The 21,555-nt window shown below is 39.9% G+C and overlaps 2 protein-coding genes across 4 annotated transcripts; both read left to right on the top strand.

Annotated features, from left to right (window-relative positions):
- The first annotated feature begins 564 nt into the window (after window positions 1–564).
- LOC133444847 (protein TASOR-like) lies at window positions 565–2,659 on the top strand. The gene is made up of 7 exons (XM_061722748.1): window positions 565–661; window positions 736–830; window positions 976–1,082; window positions 1,271–1,343; window positions 1,487–1,558; window positions 1,868–2,382; window positions 2,480–2,659. The coding sequence occupies exons 2-7, from the start codon at window positions 770–772 to the stop codon at window positions 2,657–2,659; spliced, it is 1,008 nt and encodes a 335-aa protein (XP_061578732.1). The 5' UTR covers window positions 565–661; window positions 736–769.
- Window positions 2,388–21,551, top strand: LOC133443783 (uncharacterized). Of its 3 annotated transcripts, none has more exons than XM_061721005.1 (9): window positions 2,388–4,048; window positions 6,739–7,498; window positions 7,648–8,110; window positions 8,591–11,953; window positions 15,861–15,983; window positions 16,060–16,213; window positions 16,306–16,411; window positions 18,632–18,813; window positions 20,937–21,551. In XM_061721005.1, exons 1-9 carry the CDS (start codon window positions 2,821–2,823, stop codon window positions 21,023–21,025), a joined length of 6,468 nt encoding a protein of 2,155 aa, XP_061576989.1. In that variant the 5' UTR covers window positions 2,388–2,820; the 3' UTR covers window positions 21,026–21,551. The 3 variants fall into 3 exon arrangements, with proteins under 3 accessions (XP_061576989.1, XP_061576990.1, XP_061576988.1); XM_061721006.1 differs by having other exon boundaries at window positions 2,388–4,078; window positions 7,168–7,498; XM_061721004.1 differs by having other exon boundaries at window positions 2,388–4,078.
- The last annotated feature ends 4 nt before the right edge of the window (window positions 21,552–21,555 follow it).

Genomic DNA, 21,555 nt, shown 5'->3' with positions numbered 1-21,555 from the left:
TTAAATCCTCATCAGACAGCAATAACGGTTTTAATTCACCATTTTACCTACAATTACAAATCATTCATGCTGAGGTTGCTTGTAAAGGTGCTCATTAACAACCTTCGGGTGCATTGTGACCTATTGGAACAGCGGTCTTACTGTGGGTAGAATAAAAAGCTACCACAGTTGCCCCAAGAACTGTCATAAAGGCTGTTTTCGGGGATTAAACACTTTTGATGATAATTTCCTAATTCTTGCTCGAGCTGTTACTTTCTTTGCAAACATCCATAAATGGATAGTCAGTGGTGTATCTGATTGGCTGCAACTTTTAAGCCTATTTGTTAGATTGAAGTTGCGTCAGGGCACAGATTCGATGACAATGCAGTTTCTCACTGACACTGAATAGGCATCTTCGTACGGGAATAATTGACGATGATGAAATGGTGAAGCTGCTTGGATTGCACTCTTTTGGAAACTTATTAGGATTTTTATGGTGATCATTAACATTTAAGAGTTTGACAGTGCATAACCTTTTCTTTTTTTTGTGATTTAATGTTGTATTTGGTCAATTTCTTTCAGATTGCAATTATTTGCTTTGGAGGGGTCAGCTTCAAATAGGGAGCCTGTTCTACGATGTTGACCTCAGGTCTCTTGCAGGAGCCTTCTGTCCGGCAAAACTGTAAGTCAGATATACACCTTGGATTTTTACCTGAGTTCCTTTATTTGGATAAAATAATACTTTTTCTGTTTAAGGCCGCCAGTGGTGAAAATTACCCAAGTCATCCCCATGTCAGATCTACAAAAGCTGTTGCCAAGATCTGTTTTTGAGACCAGCTACACTGACGAAGGTGTGATTTATTTATCTTTTTTAGTAAATTAGATGGTTCGAATGAAAGACTGTAAAATTGATTTTCAAACAAAGTTAGCGATAATAATGAATACATTGATAAATCAGTGATGTGATAATGAAGTTGTTGTTTTTACTGTTTCCAGTCTTTCTTGATGGCTTTCACTCCAGTCTTTGTGAATTTGTTCCCACTGAGGCAGAAAACACCAGCTCATTTGCTCAACTTCTGCGGGATATCAATGAGAAAGATCTTGTCAGTTTGTTTTCTTATTCATTACATTTTCAGTTAATACTAATATGAAACACACAGAAATCAAAGAATATCCTACATACCTACATACAGCAGTGCTTAGCAAATCAATATTTGATATTAGAAGATTTTAACCAAACTAAATTAATTTTTGAGGCTGTTGTAACTTAATATTTAACATTTCTGCACAGGCTCTCACTATTCCACTGAATGATGGTGGGTGTCTTATTCTGTTGCATCCATCCAACTTCCTAAGATATGATGGTAAGAATTAAAAAAAAAAAAAAAAAATTATAATCTTAACCTCATGTTGTGCAACTAACAAACAATATACCTGGTTGTTAGTTGCACAACAAAATTCTACCTCTGTGACCCACATCACTTGACTTGTTTTGTTCCGCCTCTAGATACTGAATCAACTGCTGCTGAAGTATTGCAAGGCATTTTTGTGTTTCCTGAATCCCGAGTTGTGAGAAGAGGTGATTTATGGCAATTTTCTAACTATTTTTCAATTTACTGGTTTCTTACTTACTATATAAGATTGGATGTATTCTACACTCAGTGATATTTATTTAGCTTATTATCAGAAATGTGTAAAGGTGAATTACTGTTGATTTCAGTTTTGTAAAGTTGCTATTTATTGGCACAATCAAAGAGTATTGAAACATGCAATTTCACATTTCATGTGGTTGCTAGGAAAACACTATTTTGAGCTTGATAAGCATTATGGGCATTTAAAGATGAAAGAACAAACACTAAACAAGTATTCCTTTTTGGATTTGTTACAGACATATCATTTGGAAAGGAGCATCCTGCTGTGGCACCTGAAATTCTTCAGTTTGTACCAGTACTAAATTATGCAGAGGGTGAAGTGGAGAAAGCATCTGTGGACCCAAGTGAAGAACTGTGTGAGGTGTTAATGCCGCATATGCATACTTATGCCACACTGATAAACCCTGGACTAGCGGAAAGTCCCTCAAGGGAAGTCAACATCTTTCCAGATCAGTATGATGTCGCGGAATCCCACGAACACATTTATTCATCTCCTGAGTGGACTAAAAGGGCATTGCAGAGCATAAAGTCCTACCTGAGCAAACCAGCCTGTTTTCAACTGCCAGTATCCAAGGTTTCAGAAATTTTGGCAGCTGGACAGGAGGAGCAAAGAGAAGAGCTTGTGGATGATGTGGATGACGTGTATATCCATCTATCGTCGCCTGAGGGGGCACCAGCTAGTCCCTTTGACATTGAGTTGGAAGACAGGTTATCAGACCAGGAAACCCAAACAGTTGTGCCACATGACGCTGTGCCACATGACGCTGTGCCACATGACGCTGTGCCACATGACGCTGTGCCACATGACGCTGTGCCACATGACGCTGTGCCACATGACGCTGTGCCAGAGAATTTACATGCTGGCGATGTTTGTAAAGAGAGTGAAAAAGGCAACCATCTCACTAAATTCAACAAAACTGATGACACAGATGGAGGGCTCCCAACTCTTTCAACATCACAGGACCTTCCAGCAGAGCTCATTGTCAAAATCACCTCAGCAGAAGAAAGTGTCACGGAGGAGAGGCTAAGGGTCGTTGGTAATCCCTCGACATTGGAGTGTAACGACTTTGATTTTTCTGTTTTTTCACCAAAAGCCAAATTGCAAACGGCAGCAGAGAGCACTTTCAATAGTGAGACCGACAAAATTCAGAAGGTTGTGAATTCCTCTGATGCTACCAATCAAGCAGGAATGAAACGTAAGAAGCGACGCAGGAGACGTTCCAATATGCATAAAAGGTATTCCAAACCGCTGAAAAAGTTTCCCAAAGCTTGTGAAGAGACTCTACAGACATGCACAACTTTGGAAAGTACTCCCAGTTTTCAGACAGTCACAACTCCAGTGGAGGTTGATAGTTTACACTGTGACAAGGATGAGTTGGAAGTCCCTCAGTTGAGTAAGCCTCCAAAAATCAAAATGAGGAAAATTCCACGACGCAAGCGCAGGTTTGGAAAACTTTCAAAAAAGAAAAAAGTGACATCAGCTGCTTCAGTTGTACTGGAAGAAGAAGAAAGAAAGGAAACAGAACACCAAAATGTGGAATGCAAAAAGTTAAAGGAACTAGAGGCTTATCCTTTGAGAAGGAAAATGGAGCGCTGGGACATAAAGCCAGTTATCAGTGAATGTGGAAGAATCTTGGTTCCGCATGGTGCTGTGGATTTTGACGAGCAGGTCAAGTCTTTAAAGGACAACTACCAGCCTTCAAAAGATGAGTGCCTTGAAAAAATGCAGGTTGATGCCCCTGTGAATGTTCTCAACACAGTTGAAATGGAGCAAAAGAGCAGTGGTGCTTCAGAGATGGGAGTGGATGAAATGGAGGCTACACATGCCAAGGATGTAGGGAACCACCATCCCCAATGTGTTGCTGAAGTTGATCTTGAGAGTATATCAAAGCAGTCCGAAGATGGTGGTGGATCAGTGCCTTTGACTTTGGAGAGTAGTGCAGTTTCACCGAGGAGTAGTAGCACAGATCCTTCACTACCACAGGAAGTTCAGGAAAAGAAAGCTGAAAAACCTCCAGAAAGGTGTTTACCAAAGAGTAAATTCCTACTGAGTCGACTCAAGTCAGTTCTTTCGAGACGAAAGGGAAAACGAGATTTTCCTGTGACAGTAGAGAAGGCGGAAAATATTCCGCAAGACAGTGTGCCTTTTTTTAAGCAGGCCAAAGTGGACTCTGACACTGAAGGTTTGGACTTAAAAAATACAACTACCAAGGGTGCAAATCTTCATGATAAAGAAGTTTCAAAGACAGTTGACCCTGATTTTGCATATGCCTTAGGCCTGACCCCTAAAGAGTTTCTAGGTAAAGTTCAGAGTGCTGAGGAGCAGAGTACTCGATTCCAGCCACTTCGTGTCTTACAAAGGGCTCCATTGATTTTCCCAAGGAGCCGAAGGATCAAGACTCTCAAAAAGCACCAAGGTATCTCCGCAGAAAATGTTAAAAAGAATTGTAAGTCATATTTTCATATTATAAGATTGAGAATGTTTGCTTGTTTTTAACATGATAGTGTCATCTCTTAAATATTTTGCATGATTTATTTCTTCTTTTCTCTCTTTAGCATGCTTCCTGTGCTCGTTCTTGAGTCTTTTTAGTTTCTCAGTTGCTTTTCTTTGCTTGTGCAGTGTTTTTGTCAGTCTTATCAATCTGCATCTAAGTGTGCTCTTATTGGCTGCATAAACCAACACTTTTTTTTTAAAAAGAATAATACAATTTACATGTTGGTTTCAAGTTCCTAAAGCCCTTTTCAGACATACACTGGTTTACATTAATCTGATGGAAACTGAACGTGAATGTCATATGAATGACGCTTTGCCATAACATTTTGTGATGGCAGTTTTAGTAGGTTGGACTTAATAAATACTTTTATACGACTCCTGACGCAGCATCATCAGAAGTGTTACAATCACAGGAGCACAGCTGTCATTCAAGGCATTTTTAAAATTATTTTTTAGCTGCTCCCATTCGAGGTTGAGTGGTAAAATACAAAATATACAAAATTTGATGGTTCCATTCCCAGATTCTTCAGATTTAAAAAACAAAGTGATGCAAGTCTTTGCAGACAATATAAACCCAGGATTGTTTTCTTGAAAATATAATTAAACATTAATTTTTTGCATTCTAAGCATCCAAAATATTTCAACATATGTTGGGAGAGTCAAGCTTTTACATTATTTGTCATATTGGCATGCCTTCTCATAACACGTAAAAGCTATTCTGGCACTGATGATACCATTTCCTAAAATGTGCCAGATTTTTTTGTCTTTTCAAGGTGTGCAATGGTGCGAGTTTGGTCACTTATTTTGTTTCAGAAATCTGTCTTCTTGGAGACATGTTGGGACATGTCACCCCACACGCTTATTCCTCAGCTGTGCTTTTGTAACAAGTTGAAAACGAATGGGCATCTTTAGAAAAGATAGAGGCTGTGTCCGAAATTGCATAACTTCCACCCTAATGAGTATGCAAAAACAGTATATGAGATTTTTTATTGCGTCCGAAACATTAGTACGTACTCAATAGTATGCTTTATTCATACTTCCGGAGAAATGTACTAGTGTGGATTGATGGACACTAGCTAAGCAGAAACTTCCTACAATGCAATGCAGCGGTGTTTGGTTGCTAAGTGATACGTATATCTCATAAGTATAATATTAAGTATAATAATATTATTATATAATATTAATATTATAATGTTTGTATGTAATATTATATAATGTCATCTTCTTTCGGCCAGGATAAACGGGAAATAGCGGAGTGCTGCGCTGCTACCGCTGCTGTGACACGTCACTTCCTCCCAACGGCAGGAAGTGACGTGTGCGCTCTGAATAGTACGTCCGAATTAATGCATACTACTGATATACTCAAAAGTGTGCCAAATTTAAGTATACTTTTTAGTATAAACTGTTTAGTATGGCATTTCGGATGCGCCGATAGTTTTGAAAAAACCTATGGAAGCAGAATATCACAGAAGTTTAAAATCACATTTCTCAAGGGCATTGATATACTGTATAACCCCATATTATCCTAGATTCTAGTTTTTAATTTATTAATAACTGTCTGGATGTATCTTTTTCATCTTTGGTCAGGCACATACAATCCTCATTTCTCCCAAAAAAGGGATCTGGAATCTGAGGAAATCTATGGCGTGCCACTGACTTGGATAGTCAGTTTCTTCAGATTTCTTTAATACCGTGTTTCTTAGTTTTCAGTCCTCAAGTACCACTACCCTGCATGTTTTAGGTGTACAATCTTGAATCAGGAAGCCCTGTCCAGTTTTTTTGTCACTACAGGAAAGAGAAGCGCATTGTAAAATACTTTGCAGCGCCTATAGAAGATTAGAAAGTTGCTATAAATGTGCACATCATTCAAGATATTCGCCTAATCACTTGTTATGGCTAATTATAAGAATGTCACAAGGAAATTTTATCTCTGAATTTTTGTATAGTTTTGTTTCATGATGTGGCTTTCAGTACAGCTACAGGCACAGTTTAGTCAAGCTGTGGCTGTAGCCTGAAAAGGCTATTTTTAATTGAGCTCTTTTCTTTGACCCAGCGAACATGAACGTGAAGGGAATTGATTTGCTTACCCAAGTATGTCACACTCTGCCACAACAGGTGGCGATACCGCCTACTCTTAGCTTGTTGGCATTGGAATTTTCTCATTAGCCTGTTATGCCACTGTTGTGTCAAAATCGAAAACCCATCAATTAATTGGACAAACTTTATGATCTGTACATTTTGTCGGTCTTATATGCTTTAGTTTTTGTTTTTATCTTTATCAGATTCTTCCAGTTCTTCCCAATAAAATTTTGCGCTGTAGGTCATAGGCCAGTTCTGGTTTCACTCAGATGCTTAAATGCATTTTAAAACCATGATTTCAATAAAAAAACAAAACAAATTGTTAACGTGACATGACAAGTTTTTGAGAGAGCTGTGACTGTAAATGCTTCTCTGATGCTGCACTTGCTTTACTTGCTGACTGGACAGATCAGTGGACAATCTGTTGTGTGGAAAGGGCTTAATGGCAACATTTTTATCATTCTTGTGCTTTCAATGTGCTACTTTTTATCTTCATGCAGTTTCTCTTTTTCCCCCTCTGTTTTGTCTTCACAGGGTGGTTGCATTTTCAAACTCCAGGTTGTATAACCAGTGAAACATTCAAAAACACTGACTGTACTAGCGACATTTCTAACAGGAAGACTGTTAAGAGAAAAGTGAAAAGTGCTTGCTCATCTGCAGAGGCTTTGAACTTACTTGCTGACTTGGCACTCGGTGTCAGAAATGACCAAGGTCCGCCACAACCAAATCCAGCCTTTGAGAGAAAACCAGAGGAAAGTTTGAAGAATTGTGACTTTACAAAAGGTCTGACAGATGCTCAACAAGAGTCAGTTCTTCATGCTCTGCTTAGAACCCCACCAGCTAGACCGATTCAGACTGTTGAGTCTCCTGCACCAACCCCTCTTGTGGGAGACAGTAAATTGGTGTCTGAAGAACATACTTACTCATTGCCCCCATCTTCCTCTCCACCCTTGGGTTTGTCAGGTTCACCCTTTCAGGTAACACCGTTAAGCGGTTCAACTGGAGTACTGCATCATCATCATCATCATCATCATCATCATCAAACAAAGGATGACGATGGAGTTCAAAGAACAGATCCTTCATTTATTGAAGAAGACATAAGTGAGGACAAAAGGAGTTCAGAACACCCGCATAGGCACAGGCACAGGCGACGGTTAAGACGCTGTCGTACCTTTGCTTTAAAGGATGGATCTATCCAAGTCACAAGACAATGGCGAGAAAACTATGACTTTAGACGCGACAGCCGGTTTTCATGTCACCCAAAGGACAAAGTTGTTGTCAGAGCTTTGCATGGGTAAGTAAACTGTGCTGCTTATTCATAACATTATTCTAAATCTTGGGTTTTGTTGAATCATTTCACTGTTAACCTTGATTATTTTTGGTAAACTTTACTTCAATTGCCACCATGACTTGCTAATTTTGTGCATTTCACATGTTCACCAGGCCGTGGGATTTTTCCATTCAAGACACTAATGAAGAGGTGCGGCTCATCTTCCACATGTGGATAGGACTGTTTTACAGCCGATCTACAGACAGGTTCTTTCATATGGATTCTTGTTTGAAGTACCCATACTCAGAGGTGGATGCTTTGAAAATGGCGGAGGGAATGGTATCAGGTGCGACTGGGCCTGAAGTCGAGGGCGGTTCGACTGCTTGTCCCTTAAGTTCAGTAGATGCTTCAGACCCTTTGGCCTCGGAACCTCAGGATCTCAGCAAAAAAGATGGAGCTGTGACAGAGTCGGTGGTTTTGGATTTGTCGTTGAGAAACTCCAAAGCTCGCCCAGATCCTTCAGAGCTGCAAGCATACAGAAACCTGACCCGTGTACCGACTGCACAGATGGAATCCTTCAAAGCCTTTAGTGGTCCGAAGCTAACAGCACACCTACAGGATGCAAGCAAACTTCAGGTTTGGATCACCTGTTTTTAATAACAATAATAATAATAATATAATAATGCATTCTATTTGCACTCTTCTTCCAAGAATCTCAGAGTGCCACAGAGCCAGTACATAGTTAAAACTAACAATAAGTCATAAAACTCAACTCTGTTTTTAGACATTATAAGAAAAAAAACATCCCTTGCATGTGATTTCTTTTTTCTTTTTTTTTTTTTTTTTTTTTTTTCTTCTTTTTTTCTCAATTTAGTTCAAATATTAATTCTCATATAACTATAATGCCTTGCTCTGTGTGCCAGTTATGGAGTATCAGAGTAATGATTGAGACAATGTCAGAAATTACATGCAAAGGTGTTGTAACGGGGCAATCTATCATTCTCTTTTGCATCATTTTCACAGAAGAATTCAAATAGAGGAACGATATTGGATACTATTTGGTCACTGTGTAAAATTCCTTTAGTAAGTTCTGTGTTTTCTTTATTTTCTTTGTAGTGTGAAAAGAAGAATGCATCTTCTATGGAGATTATCAAGGCATTGAATGATGTTGGAAGGCGTCCTAAAAGTAAAAATGATGCTTCTACTCAAAAGGAACCGTGTCTGGAGCACGGTAATAGTTCATCTTTCCAAGGTGATGGGACAATCATTCCACAACAAGAAGAGGATGGAAGTGGACCCATTAAGCAAGAAACGGTACCGAGGCCATTAGGATTTAGCAAGGCGCCAAATGAATGCAACAAAGGCGGCATTCACCGGGACATTTCTGTAAATTCAGAAACTACAAAGAAGTGTCTGGCGCAAAAAGATGGAAAGGATTCATCCATATCTGTGACAGACACGGAGAAAGACGACAAAAAAGAAGGTGTCACAGTTCACACAGATGAACTTGAATTAAAAGCCATTCAAATGAGAAACGACCCATGTCCGGAAGGCAATGTAAATCCTTCTCTCGAAAAGATTCACCCATGTGATGGTTCTGCAAACAAAGAATTGGGCATTCTCTTGAGCAAAAATGGTTTAGGAAAGGAGAAGCTGTCAAGACAGGAGTGTAAAGTTGTCTCACCAGACCAGATTTATCCTCTGAATGGGAATGCTGATTGTAGTACAGGATGTACAGAGTTTAGAGAGAATGATCACAAGAGAGAAGATGGTTTGAAGGATCATCCATTACCTAATATGTCTGATGGTCCACTAAAAGAGGATCTGAGTCCAACACAAACAGAAGAGCAGCCACCTCTGGCAGACAGCACAAAAGTTACATGGAGTGATTTGTGTGGGAATCCCTTTTTGAATATTTCTTCCACTCCATCAGAGATCATGCTGACTTTTGACAACTCTGCAGCTGAAAAAAGTTTTAGAAAAGACATTTGTCTGGGAGATAAGGCAGGCTATCAGAAAGCAACGTTGCCCATGTCTGATGGGAGCAGCTGTTCATCAAAGGAACCATGCACAGAATTGCATTCTCCCCATACAAAAGGCAGTGTTCAAGCAAGAGATGAAAATGAAGTCTCAGACTTCAGTTTTGATCTGGGCAGTATTGGCCACAATGATCAGGACTCCAAGTTAACACATACTGACTTAAGGAGTCCAAAAGAACCATTTCAAAACCAACCCCATCCCACTGAAGGTGAGAATAACATGCCATGTGCTACAAAAACAACCCTCAAACCATGTAAAATGAGTGACAAGGTGGATAAACAGAGAGAGATCGTAATTCCATTCATTGGAATAGACACCTCTGGAATGATTATTGTACAATCTCAAGGCAAAATTGAGGAAGCTGTTGGAAACCAAGAAGCAATACCATTTATCAGTGAAACTACCAACAGTGAAGTTGTCCAGCCCAGTGAAGATAGCACTTTGACTCCAGTACGTGATGAAACGGCAGAATGTTCTCCCAAAATATCACCTCTGGATGTAAATGAAAGCCAGAAACCGGTAGTTTTGGATAGTGTGTTTGGCGACAGTTGGCCTACTCCAGCTGTAAGTGAGAAAATGGATGACAACATGATATGTTCAAGCCCTAGCAGGAGCACTTCTGTTTTTATCAACAAATTTCCTAGCAGAAGCTCCGCACCCGTCACAGAAGAGCCTTTGTTCCCACATAAGGTTCAAACATCTACATTTAAGGCTGAACCTAACCTTCATCAAGGTCTTACCTCAGACCTGGAATTAAGAACTCTTAGAGTTGTACAAAAACTAAACGAATTCCTCTCCACATCAAAGCACATGGACAATCAGAAAGAAGCAGCTGACAAGAGAAGTTATCCACATCAAAGACCTAACCTCAGCACAAAGCCTGTATCTACATGCTCGGTACGAGATCGTATTTCAGTTGGCTATAAGACGAGGAAAGCAAGCAAGAGAAGAACACCAATGAGATCAATCTCTAGCTCACAAGGTCCACGCACAAAATCACCAGAAGACGTTCAGCCGCAACATTTTTCAGATAAGATGGAAGAAATACTTGGTGTGAAGTTGCAGCTCAAGAATTCTGCTTCATCAGTTCCTCAACACCGTTCTCGAAGTGCCAACGAACAGCCAATCTCTACAGGCCCAGATTGTTATTCATATATACCTTTTATCTCTGCTGAAAGTGTGCAAGATGTGCGTAAAACACCATCGCAATCCAATTTAAACCATGGAGCCCGTTCATATAGTCAGCGTCCTGTCATGGCAGTGAAACCATCGAAGAGTGAAGAAAGTCAGGGACATTGTTTTTGGAGAGATCCAAATGGCAGTAATGGCCTCATAGGAAGCTACACAGGACAGAGTTCAATAAGCTTGGAGACACGGACAAAAGAAAGATCAGATGGACTAAATGATGAAAACTGTGATGTGCATGAGTTTTCTTCTTTGATAACCTCTCGGTTATCAAATGATGGGTACAGTAATTCTACCTCGGATGCAGAACCGTTTGCTCTTCAGAATCCTCCACATCAGTGCCTGGGAAAAAACATTTCAAAATTCGTCATGGTTCCATCTTTGCCTCTGTTCGTGGAGCCTTATGACTCTGCTGAAAGTTACCCCAGAGCTCTGGATGAAAACCATATTCTTTTGACACACAACTTAATACCGAAAGAGGAAGACATCAACCAGAATGACTACTCGGACAAATTTCTTGAGTATCACGAAGAGGAAGGCATAAGAGAAGACAGTTGCACTCAACAACCTGAAACAACACTTGTTTGTACAGTTACAAATACCGGATGGAGAGAACCTTCTCTTCTGGAGCAGCTTAGTAGGAGGTGCATACAAGACGACCCCACTCAGGGATCAATAGAACAGGAGTGTCTCATCTTCTCAGAGCAAATGAAAAACCTCTTGAAGAAGAAGAAAGAACTTGTCTGCCAACAGGATATTCACGGCAGTGTTAGGTTGCCCTGTACTAGTCCTGTGACTGTCAACTTCTCCAGCCTAGAGGAGCAGGACGATTCACCGGATTTCTTTGATGAGTCTATTGTTGGCCAAAAAATAGAAATAGACTTGTCCGATAGAAAAAACCTGAGAGACAGTACAGAGGGAGACAGAAGCTTGCATTCTCAAAGACCCGGAAACCCAATGGAGCATCCCGGGGTCTCTGATATGACTGCAGAATGTGCTAGGTTGTACCAGGCTAAAATGGATGATATTTGCTCAGTCAAAAAAGTTCCATCTCGACAAAGAGGCTCGGGAATGTACCAGGGTCACCCAAGATCTGGGCCAAGTAAACATTTCGACTTTTGTGGTCAAATGAAGAAAGAACTGGATGAGACCTTCAGGAGTAATCTGAATGCAGTTGTGAAGAAGTCCTGCAGGACAAAGTACAGATTTTACTTATTGGTGACCGCAGATGACGTCTTCTTTGAGGAAACCAAGGTAAGATGAGTATTTAATTTTTTTTTTTCTTTTTTTTTTTAATGCAAAAAATAAAACCAATCTAATTTGAAAGTTTTTTTGCTTTAGCATATTTGAACATGCAGACATCTATGTTCCTGTGATGTGAATGTATAATGTGAAATAGTTTATTGTTACTTAGAAAGTTAGCCTTTTAATGTTTATTTTTACCATAAAATAACAAAGCTAAATACATTTAGTATTCTGTGATGATACCAATTCCTCGTTTCAAATGCATTTTCTATCCTTAGAACTTATTTATAGGTCATCCAATCATGGATTTGTTTTCTGGCACTTAACCTGGATGAACCTGAAGCTTCTCATCCGCACACTAGGGTTTAGCCACCCTTCCCTCCCCATAACTCGCCTTCAGGCACGGGTTGGCGAAGAACACGCTGTGCATTTATATTACCCAACACACGTTAAACATGCGTTAATCATCCAGCGATAATTCAGTCTAAAAACGCCTATATGTTGGTGAATCCAGGGCTTAGCCTTTCAACTCAGCTATTTTATCACAGTGAGCTAGTACAGCCTGTCAGTCTCCTTTTTTATACCCCCATTTGTGAATGTGGTAAAAAAAAAATGTAAGAGTTATAAACGGTGAGAACATACTGAGCAATCAAAGGTAAAAGGTCTTTTCAGGCATTTTGTTACATTGGTCCAGGGACCAAGTTGTCACAACTACCGTTTGGAGAAGAAGCTCAAAGTTACAATAAAGTCAGCAAATAATATAGTAGAAAAATGGGTGTCGCTCACTGTAGTTGTCATAAACAATCTTGAGTTCTCATCAGACCCAGAGATAATGGGCTAAATATGCTTTAGCTTTATCAGAGGCTTGGTCTTCACAGAATGGTGAAGACAGTATTTTTAGGCTCTGCTGTGGAAGTTTGCGCAGGGAATGTCAAAACACTGTAGCAGGAAAGGAGACAAAACCTTGGAGGAGACTTACCAATCTTGATTAGACACAAATGGATAATTCGTCAACAAGACCCCAAAATATTTGAGCTGCTCCACTTGAGGAAGCAATTCCATCCAACTTACAATGATTAATCAAGTCACCCTTTTGTCATTGCTGTGGTTCCTTTTCTGACTGAGGACAGGCCTTGTACAGAAAGAGACCCATCTACAAACTGGATAACATCATCTGTAAACAGCTCACTTGTGTATTTGTTACGGTCATTATACTCACGTATGCATACATGGGAATCAATGCCATTCTCTAGGGATTGTGGTGCAATGTGGATTTAAAATTAGATATTTGTTAAAACACATTAAGATCTTTCTAAATTGAGATAATTGGAGCCCCTCCTGTGGAATTGGAAACTAGGGGTGGGGTGGGGATATACATGTGTAGGAACGATTATCGATATATAAATCCAAGTATCGATTTAAAAAAAATATTTTTTTTTTCATTTCTTTTTTTAAATCCCAATTTTTTCCCGATGTTTTCACCCAGCGCTCCTACCTAAGTCAGTCCTGGGCATTGCTCCCTCTGCCAACCCTGGGAGGCACTACACTAAGCTCAAGTCTCCTTACTTTAGGAGTGAGCAGGCCGCTTCTTTTCACCAGGGTGGGGCTTCTCTGGCCGGACGTAGCGCGTGGAAGGATCACGTTATTGTGGCCAGATCCTCTCCACCCCAAATCTGGCGCCCCGGTTGGCCAGAGGGGGCAGTATGTAGCCCAGGACTGTGTGCATGTTTTTGTGAGGGTAGCTCACATTAGCTACCCAAGGGAACACGGGGAGAACATATAAACTCCACACAGAAAGGCCCTTTTGCAACCCCACCCAGCATGTGGGCGCTGAAGTCATGGGGGAAGTAAACACGCCCGAGGCGTCCCCGGCAGGAATTGAACCCAGGACCTTCTTGCTGTGAGACAGCTGCGCCACTGTGCCCCTTTATTTTATTTTATTTTTTCGAGAACCCCTTCCATTGCCAAAGCAAAATTGATATTGTAACTAGAATATGGATATCGAATCGTACCAGAAATTGTATCGACTTGGGACCTAGTGTATCGGAATTGTATCGTATCGGGAGGTCAGTGATGATACCCAGCTCTATTGGAAACCCTCCATCCTGTGGCTATAACTAGAAATTCAACAAAGAATTGGTGGCAAAGGGCCTCCCTGGCAGAGTTCAACTCCCACTGGAAATGGATCTGATTTATTGCAACCAGTAAAAAGTAAGCTCCTACTGCAGTTGGAGAGGGAGAAAATTGCTTATAATAAAGGGCTTGATACCCCATTCTCAGAAAGAATTTCCCCACACCCAATGGATATTAAAGAAGCCAAGTATCTGGAGTCATTATGGGAATCCCAGTTTGAGCAACATCCAATGACAGGCAATTGAGTAGGATTACCATGGGGAAGGGTGTACTGAGGTTAAAATCTGAGAACCATGAGCAAGATTCACACAATGTGCTATTATACCACTATACAAGCGGATCGCCCTTTTTGCATTACAAAAGTTTTTTTTTTTTCCTTCACCTTGAACTCTTTCTGTAGCACGAATAATATCTACACTTCTGCTGCTAATCTATTCCTTTATCCGTGGCTTTTTTTTTTTTTTTTATCTCTGGGTCTGAATAAATCATTGCTATTGGCAATGTTTATTTTATGTCTCGGACTATTTTCAATTATCAACTGTTTTGTGGATGGTTAGGTTTTATTTCCTACAGTGGATTTTTCATAATGTGGTTTTAGAGACCAGTTGGTTGATTAGCGACGGAAGTTGCAGCCAGATTTTGTTGTGTGTAACTTTAGATTTGCAATTGATCACGTAATTTGAACAGGAACATTACTTTAAGACTCAAAAATCTGGAGAAGCCAGTCTGAAACTGGTCAAACAAGTTTTTGCTGGCCATTCTGTGTTAAAGTTGCATGCCAATCAGATTTGTGGATGTGGCACAGCTACCTTTTGGCCTATATTCTATGATGTAATGTTGCAAACCAATAACAAGTTATGGTCTTGGCCTTAAAGGCTCCATGACCAGTATTTTCTCATCTGCAAGTAAAATTGTTCTAAACTGATCATTCTATCTAAAGAAAATGGTATGTCTGAAAGTTTTATAGAGGTAACGCTGCAGGCGGTTTGTGTTTCCATTGGTCGCTGTTTTTCGAATAAGCGTTATTCTTGTAACTCGTATCTTGTCCTGAGAGACCTTTCTTCAAAACAACGCAAAAGAAAATCTCAATGGTGAAGAAAATTGATTTAAACATCTTTAATCTTAAACAAATAACTGCAATTGTCGCCACCACTGTTGAGAAAATAGCGAGATGATGGAGGCAGCGGACGATCATTTGAATGATGGCAAAGCTCTTATGTAATGAATAATGATTCAGTAGTAATGCTGGAAAACTAGATTGGCCAAAAACGGCTGGAAACTAGATTTTGATGACTTTAGATTGATCAACTACGTTACATCCAGCGCTGCCAGAGACGGGGAAATTCGCAAGAATCCATTACACCTAATATAGTCACTTGATACACTCAATTATCAACCCCCCCACCTCCAACAAAAATAAATAAATAAAAAGATAGAATTTCTTCCATTTGCGACATTGCTGAAGCCATTGCACTGTAGGTTCATTGCTGCAGATCTAATAGGAACCCAACTGGGTTGTGCACCTATAAAGCAAGTATATGTTTACCCTTAATCTTTCCATAAATGTCTGCCTTTGATTTATCAGTCCAAGTGGGGAGGGGGAATCATCCATCTCAATTAGATGTACTTATTTTTTCAAAAAATTATACAATATCGATAGCATGCATTTTTGAACAAGTTGAAGTTTTTAAATTACACAAGACCATAGTAGCCTATGTTTAATTCCCAGGGAAGCAATGGATTGTCAGTGTTTTTTAATAGTTATTTATTTTATTTACTAAAGGCACTTTTAGAAGCAGAAGGCCACATTGCTGTCCAGCCATCTGAATTCTTCCTTGCTGAGGACTGTTCTTCATCTCTATTCATTATCCTGAGAAATGAAGACATTGCAGAACACATTTCTGAAGTAAGTGATCACCTGGTGTAACAGATCACAATGAGATTTTGAAAGATGGTTTCATACTTTTCTCTCTGCCCTTCAGGTGCCAGACTTGCTCAAATTGAAGATGTCTCCAGGAGTGCAGTTTGCTGGAATTGATGAACCGGATGATATTGTGAACCTCACCCATCAGGAGCTCTTCACTCATGGTGGCTTCATAATGGTCAACCGAGCTGTACTGGAGACGCTCAGCCTCTGTATGTCTCATTAAATAAATGCCAACCTTTCAGTACTTGGTATATTATCCAATGAAAGAGGTCCATTATCTAAACTTTGTATGAATTTACAGGCAACATGAAAGCAATTTCTGACATCTTGCTAGAGCTCGGCAGAAGTGGGAAGTGGAAATGGATACTGCACTACAAAGACAGCCGTCGTTGGAAAGAAAATGCTAGGTAGGAACCAAATCTGTAAAAATATCAACAAAACTGCCTCACTTCCCTGTCTGGTAGATGCCACCTGCTCTATAAGCATTTTTATCGAATCCAAGTTTATTTTTATTAGGTTTCCATGGCTCAGGTGTTGAAGTGCCTGTTCCTTTATGTGTAGAACTTTCCTTGTGGGCAAGACATTGCCCATGATAAGCTATCTTGTGTGAGTATTAGTGCATGTGACGAGAAAAACGGTGTGTGAAGATGTGATTAAGGAAAGCATTGTATGGCAAACCTAGTCTAGATAAAAGTAGAGAAGCACATATTGACCAACCAGGGACTGGAATTTGGCGATTTTAAGCTTGAACGGACTGACCAGTGACCAGCAAGTCACCCTCACTTTTTTTTACTAATTACGCTCCGTTCTGTTTTGTGAATGCACCACATAACGTACGCAGCACGTTAAACGTGAAACTGTTGTGTATATGGCTGCAACCAACGATTATTTTAATAATCGATGAATCGGTCGATAATTTCCGCCAATTTTTTCCGAAATAGAAAATTTGAACTGACTGACAACACAAATTTCTAATCAGCCAAATCACATGGCAGCAACTCACTGCGTTTAGGCATGTAGACATGGTCAAGACGATCTGCTGCAGTTCAAACCAAGCATCAGAATTGGTAAGAAAGTTGATATAAGTGACTTTGAATGTGACATGGTTGTTGGTGCCAGACGGGCTAGTCTGAGTATTTCAGAAACTGCTGATCAACTGGGATTTTCACGCACAACCATCTCTGGAGTTTACAGAGAATGGTCCGAAAAAGAGAAAATATCCAGTGAACGGCAGTTCTGTGGGCACAAATGCCTTGTTGATGCCAGAGGTCAGACAAGAATGGCCAGACTGGTTCAAGCTGATAGAAAGGCAACAGTAACTCAAATAATCACTCATTCCAACCGAGGTAGGCCTAGAAAATTTACCGTTACCGACATTCACTGCTGTGACCGACTTCAATTTGTCAGTGTATTTTAACATTTTTTTTTTTACTTTATTTCAGTCATGCAGCATTGACAAAGCTCAGCATATGAAAGTTTTTTGTTTTTTTTGTTCTGTTTTTAACTCTGCAGATGAAGGTAAATGTCACTGCGACATGGCAAATGACTCATAAATAGCGTAACACAACGAATCGATAATGAAATTCGTTGCCAACACTTTCTTAATAATCGGTTTTTATTAAATCAAACTTTGTTTATATAGCACTTTTTCATACACAATTCACACAAAGTGCTTTACATAATAAAATCAACATTTAACAGAAAAACTCACATACTCATGGTTAAAAACACACATCTGGTCATTTTCATACACATCCTCACATTAACACCTACACAGCATAAGTATACCCCCCCCACACACATAAACATTAAAACATAATCATGAACATCATAAATAAACATGAATAAATTTAATTAATTAATTAATTAATAAATAAATACCTAGCGTGACGCTGAGGTGAGGATGGATATCTTGGGGATCTATCCACACCAGGAGCCCCCCCAACAATGACCAATTAGGGCGTCACCATGGGGTAACCGAAAACTCATTACACTTGTTTTGAGACATGAAGTGCTGGGGGGGGTTAATTAGTTTCTCAACAGTGGCAAAAAGGAACCGAATGTTGTTGACATTCCTGCTGATCATGTCAGAAAATAGGCTTTTCTAGCTTTTTATTTATTTTTTTAATAACAATGGCGCTGGGCCCAGCGCAAGATCAGCTAGCTTTGGATTCACAGATGCGCGATTCATTCGAGTCTGGAGAAGAAGGGGTGAACGTCTCCCGCTGTGACTGCAGCTGAGAGCGGCTGCTGTGAGGACTGGGCTGCCTGAGAGTGCTTCGTTATTTGTTATGGGCTTTTTTTAATCAAAAGTCTCAAGAAGGGTCTGAAAATTAAATAAATATAGCATCAAAGTCATTAAATTTGCAACACTGCAGCAGCAGCAACACTTAAGGATAATGTGGTGGAAAAAAACTAAAAGAAAAATGTCTCATCATTGCCACCCAATCTCAATCATTTGGATGATCTGCCCTGATTTCCAATCATGTGATTACATTGGGACATTAGTAGTAATTCCCAAAACAGGAGGGACAAACCACAAAGGTTGGACCTTTGCTATTCCCATCTACTAATGTGATTGATTTCGCTCTTTGTGTTGAAATTTAAGTTTGTGTCCCCCCCTCCAGGTTGAGTAAAGAGGACAATGAAAAGAAGCAATTCCTGTTCTGGGGCAAGGACACTGGAATGCTGGAGGTCTTGCCTTACCACGACTGTGACTTGGTGACAAAAGATGAGCCGGACTATCTTGCATGTTTGCTTCGACTGCAAGTCCAGAATGTGACATCGCGTTACATCATTTTTATTACAGGTGAGATACTAACATCCTAATATCTATATTATTCTCGTGAACTGTGACATGATGGCTTATTTTTTATGGTCTCCAAAAAATGTTCTAAACATCCAAAATACATTTATTGGCCACTTAAGAATTTACAGTCATTTTTTAAAACCAAGTTAAAGCAAATCTATAATCTGCGGCTTCCAGAGCGAAACCATCTCTGTCCACCACAGCTGCTGAATTTGTGCAGTTCTACTGTTGGGAGCTAAAACTGATTTTAAAGCTAAAATAAAATCCGGCACGTTATTAACGCTCAAAGAAAACCCTTATGATGGGAGGAACTTGTACCCTGAAAGAAACACCAGGTTTGATCTTGTTAAATTCTCTTTAAGATAGGGATATTGGTTGACTCCACCTGGTAGTTGGCCTGAATGATCACTTGTAGATATTAAAGTTGTACAAAATCTGAGGAGTACTTGCACCACTTTCTAGAACCAATGCCATGTATTTGGAGCGCTAGCGATGGTCTCCAAAACATCCACTAAGACAGTGTTTCCTGATCCCGGTCCTCGGGTCATACTGTCCTGCATGTCTGAGATGCTACCCTGCTTCAGCACACCGTGATACACGGAGCTGTGTCAACAACAGAGCTGTCCAGACCTGGACGACAAGCTGGTGACAACCGTTAATTTGGATCAGCTGTGTTGATGCAGGGAGACAATCTAAGGCCACGTTTACACATAGCCGGGTATTTACGAAAACGGACATTTCCCCCTCTACGTTTTGAAAAATATCCTTGTTTACACGAACCCGCATGAATACGCTGTTAAGGTGCTATGAGCAGCCAAACCTGCAGGGGGCAGTGTAACGAGAAGCATAAAGTCATGCTAGCCAATCGGAATCCTGGAAAAAACGTCAACAAATGACACGTGTGAAGCCTGAATAATATGGTTCCCCATTAAATCGACGGCGTAGCCTACGTACGGTGCGTGTCACTGCGTACCCTACGCCGTAGGCTCTGTGTTGGTGTAACGCTGAACCATAAATCAGCTTTGACTGCCAGTTACTTCCAAGATGGAACAAGTCTTTCGTTTGGAGTGACAGAGAAGTGGAGTTACTTTTAAGTGTGACTTTAGAATATAAAACAGGTAAAATACAAGAAAATATTGACGGTGGCCAAACAAATTGTAAACAGGTCGCACAAATGAGGCTGGTGACGTTTCTGTTGCATAATGTGACGTTCTGAAGCCAAAATCTCCGTTTCCCTCCGTTTACAAGAAAACGTGAAAACTGAGTTTTTGAAAATCTCCACTTTGGCCGGAGTTTTCAGAAATTATCGTTTTTGGTGACTTTGAGCTCCGTTTTCGTGTAAACGAACGGCCAAAACGCATGAAAACGCCACAGTTTTTGCTCCGTGTAAACGGGGCCTAAGACATGCAGGACAGTTTTCATGCGATTTGGCCATTTGTTTACATGAAAACGAAGCTTAAAGTCACCAAAAACAATCTTTTCTGAAAACTCCGGCCAAAGTGGAGATTTGCAAAAACTCCACCTTCACGTTTGCTTGTAAACAGAGGGAAACGGAGATTCAGGCTTCAGAACGTCACATTATGCAACAGAAACGTCACCAGCGTCATGTGCGCGATCTGTGTTTACAATTTGTTTGGCCAGCGTACTTATTCGTGTCATTTGTTGATGTGTTTTTATCCAGGATTCCGATTGACTAGCATGACTTTATGCTTCTCGTTACACTGCCGCATGTAGGTTTGGCTCATAGCACCCCTTAACAGCGTATTTATGTGGCTTCATGTAAATGAAGAGGTTTGAAAACGATCTGATGTAAATTATGTTTTTTTTCAAAACGTAGAGGGGGAAATATCAGTTTTTGTAAATACCCCGCTTTGTGTAAACGTGGCCTAAGACAACGGTGGCAGCACCACTCCAAAATAGCAGGTTTGTCTTATTGAGAACAGATGGTTATTTGGTAAGTTCTCTAGATATCAACACTCAACCAAAGTGCCCACTCACTTAAAAGTTGTAAACTATTTGTCAAAGATAATTTTTCTTTTTTTTTGAGCAATTATGTTAGTTCCAAATGTGTTACTGTGCACTGCAGAAGGATAACCGGTAATCTGTTTTTCTTATCTTTGCAGACACGAGAGACAGTGCCTTAGAGGAGAATGGGATTTTGACGCTGACGTTGACCAATTTCCTGGCGAAGTTTTCTGGTCAATCTGACTGAAAAACAGGAAAAATGGACAAACTCAAATTGCTAAAAGCTACTTTCAGAAGACGGTTTATCTGATAAAAAACTGTCACCAGTAATGCCACCAGGATGCTTAAATCACACTACGTGAGCTGATGTTCTTGATGCACACTTGAGATCTTTTTAGTATCCCAGCAATAAATGTTGATTTATAGTTTTAATTATCTTTTTGTTAATTTTTGTTTCTGTGTAAGTTAATTTAGTTAACTGTTAGGATGGCATTTTTGCAATTATGCTGACAGCTGGGCTGTATTTTTGTTTGTTTACTGTTAATATTGTAAAGGTTTTTAAAAGGCATGTTTACATTGCCTTTGTTTATCTTTATATTTAAAGATATTTTTTTAAATATTGACTCCCAGCTCTTTTATCGAATATAACGTTATTTGTAAATAGTGAACATGTGTTGTTAATATGTTGAAAATAAAAATTTTAAGCCCCTTCCACACGAAGACGGGCTCAGGCCTTAACGTAAAAGTTTTTAATAAAACCAGTGAATCAATCATGCG

This window comes from Cololabis saira, chromosome 5, assembly GCF_033807715.1.
Source record: "Cololabis saira isolate AMF1-May2022 chromosome 5, fColSai1.1, whole genome shotgun sequence".
NCBI lineage: Eukaryota > Metazoa > Chordata > Actinopteri > Beloniformes > Belonidae > Cololabis > Cololabis saira.
This window is presented reverse-complemented; position numbering and strand designations above follow the sequence as displayed.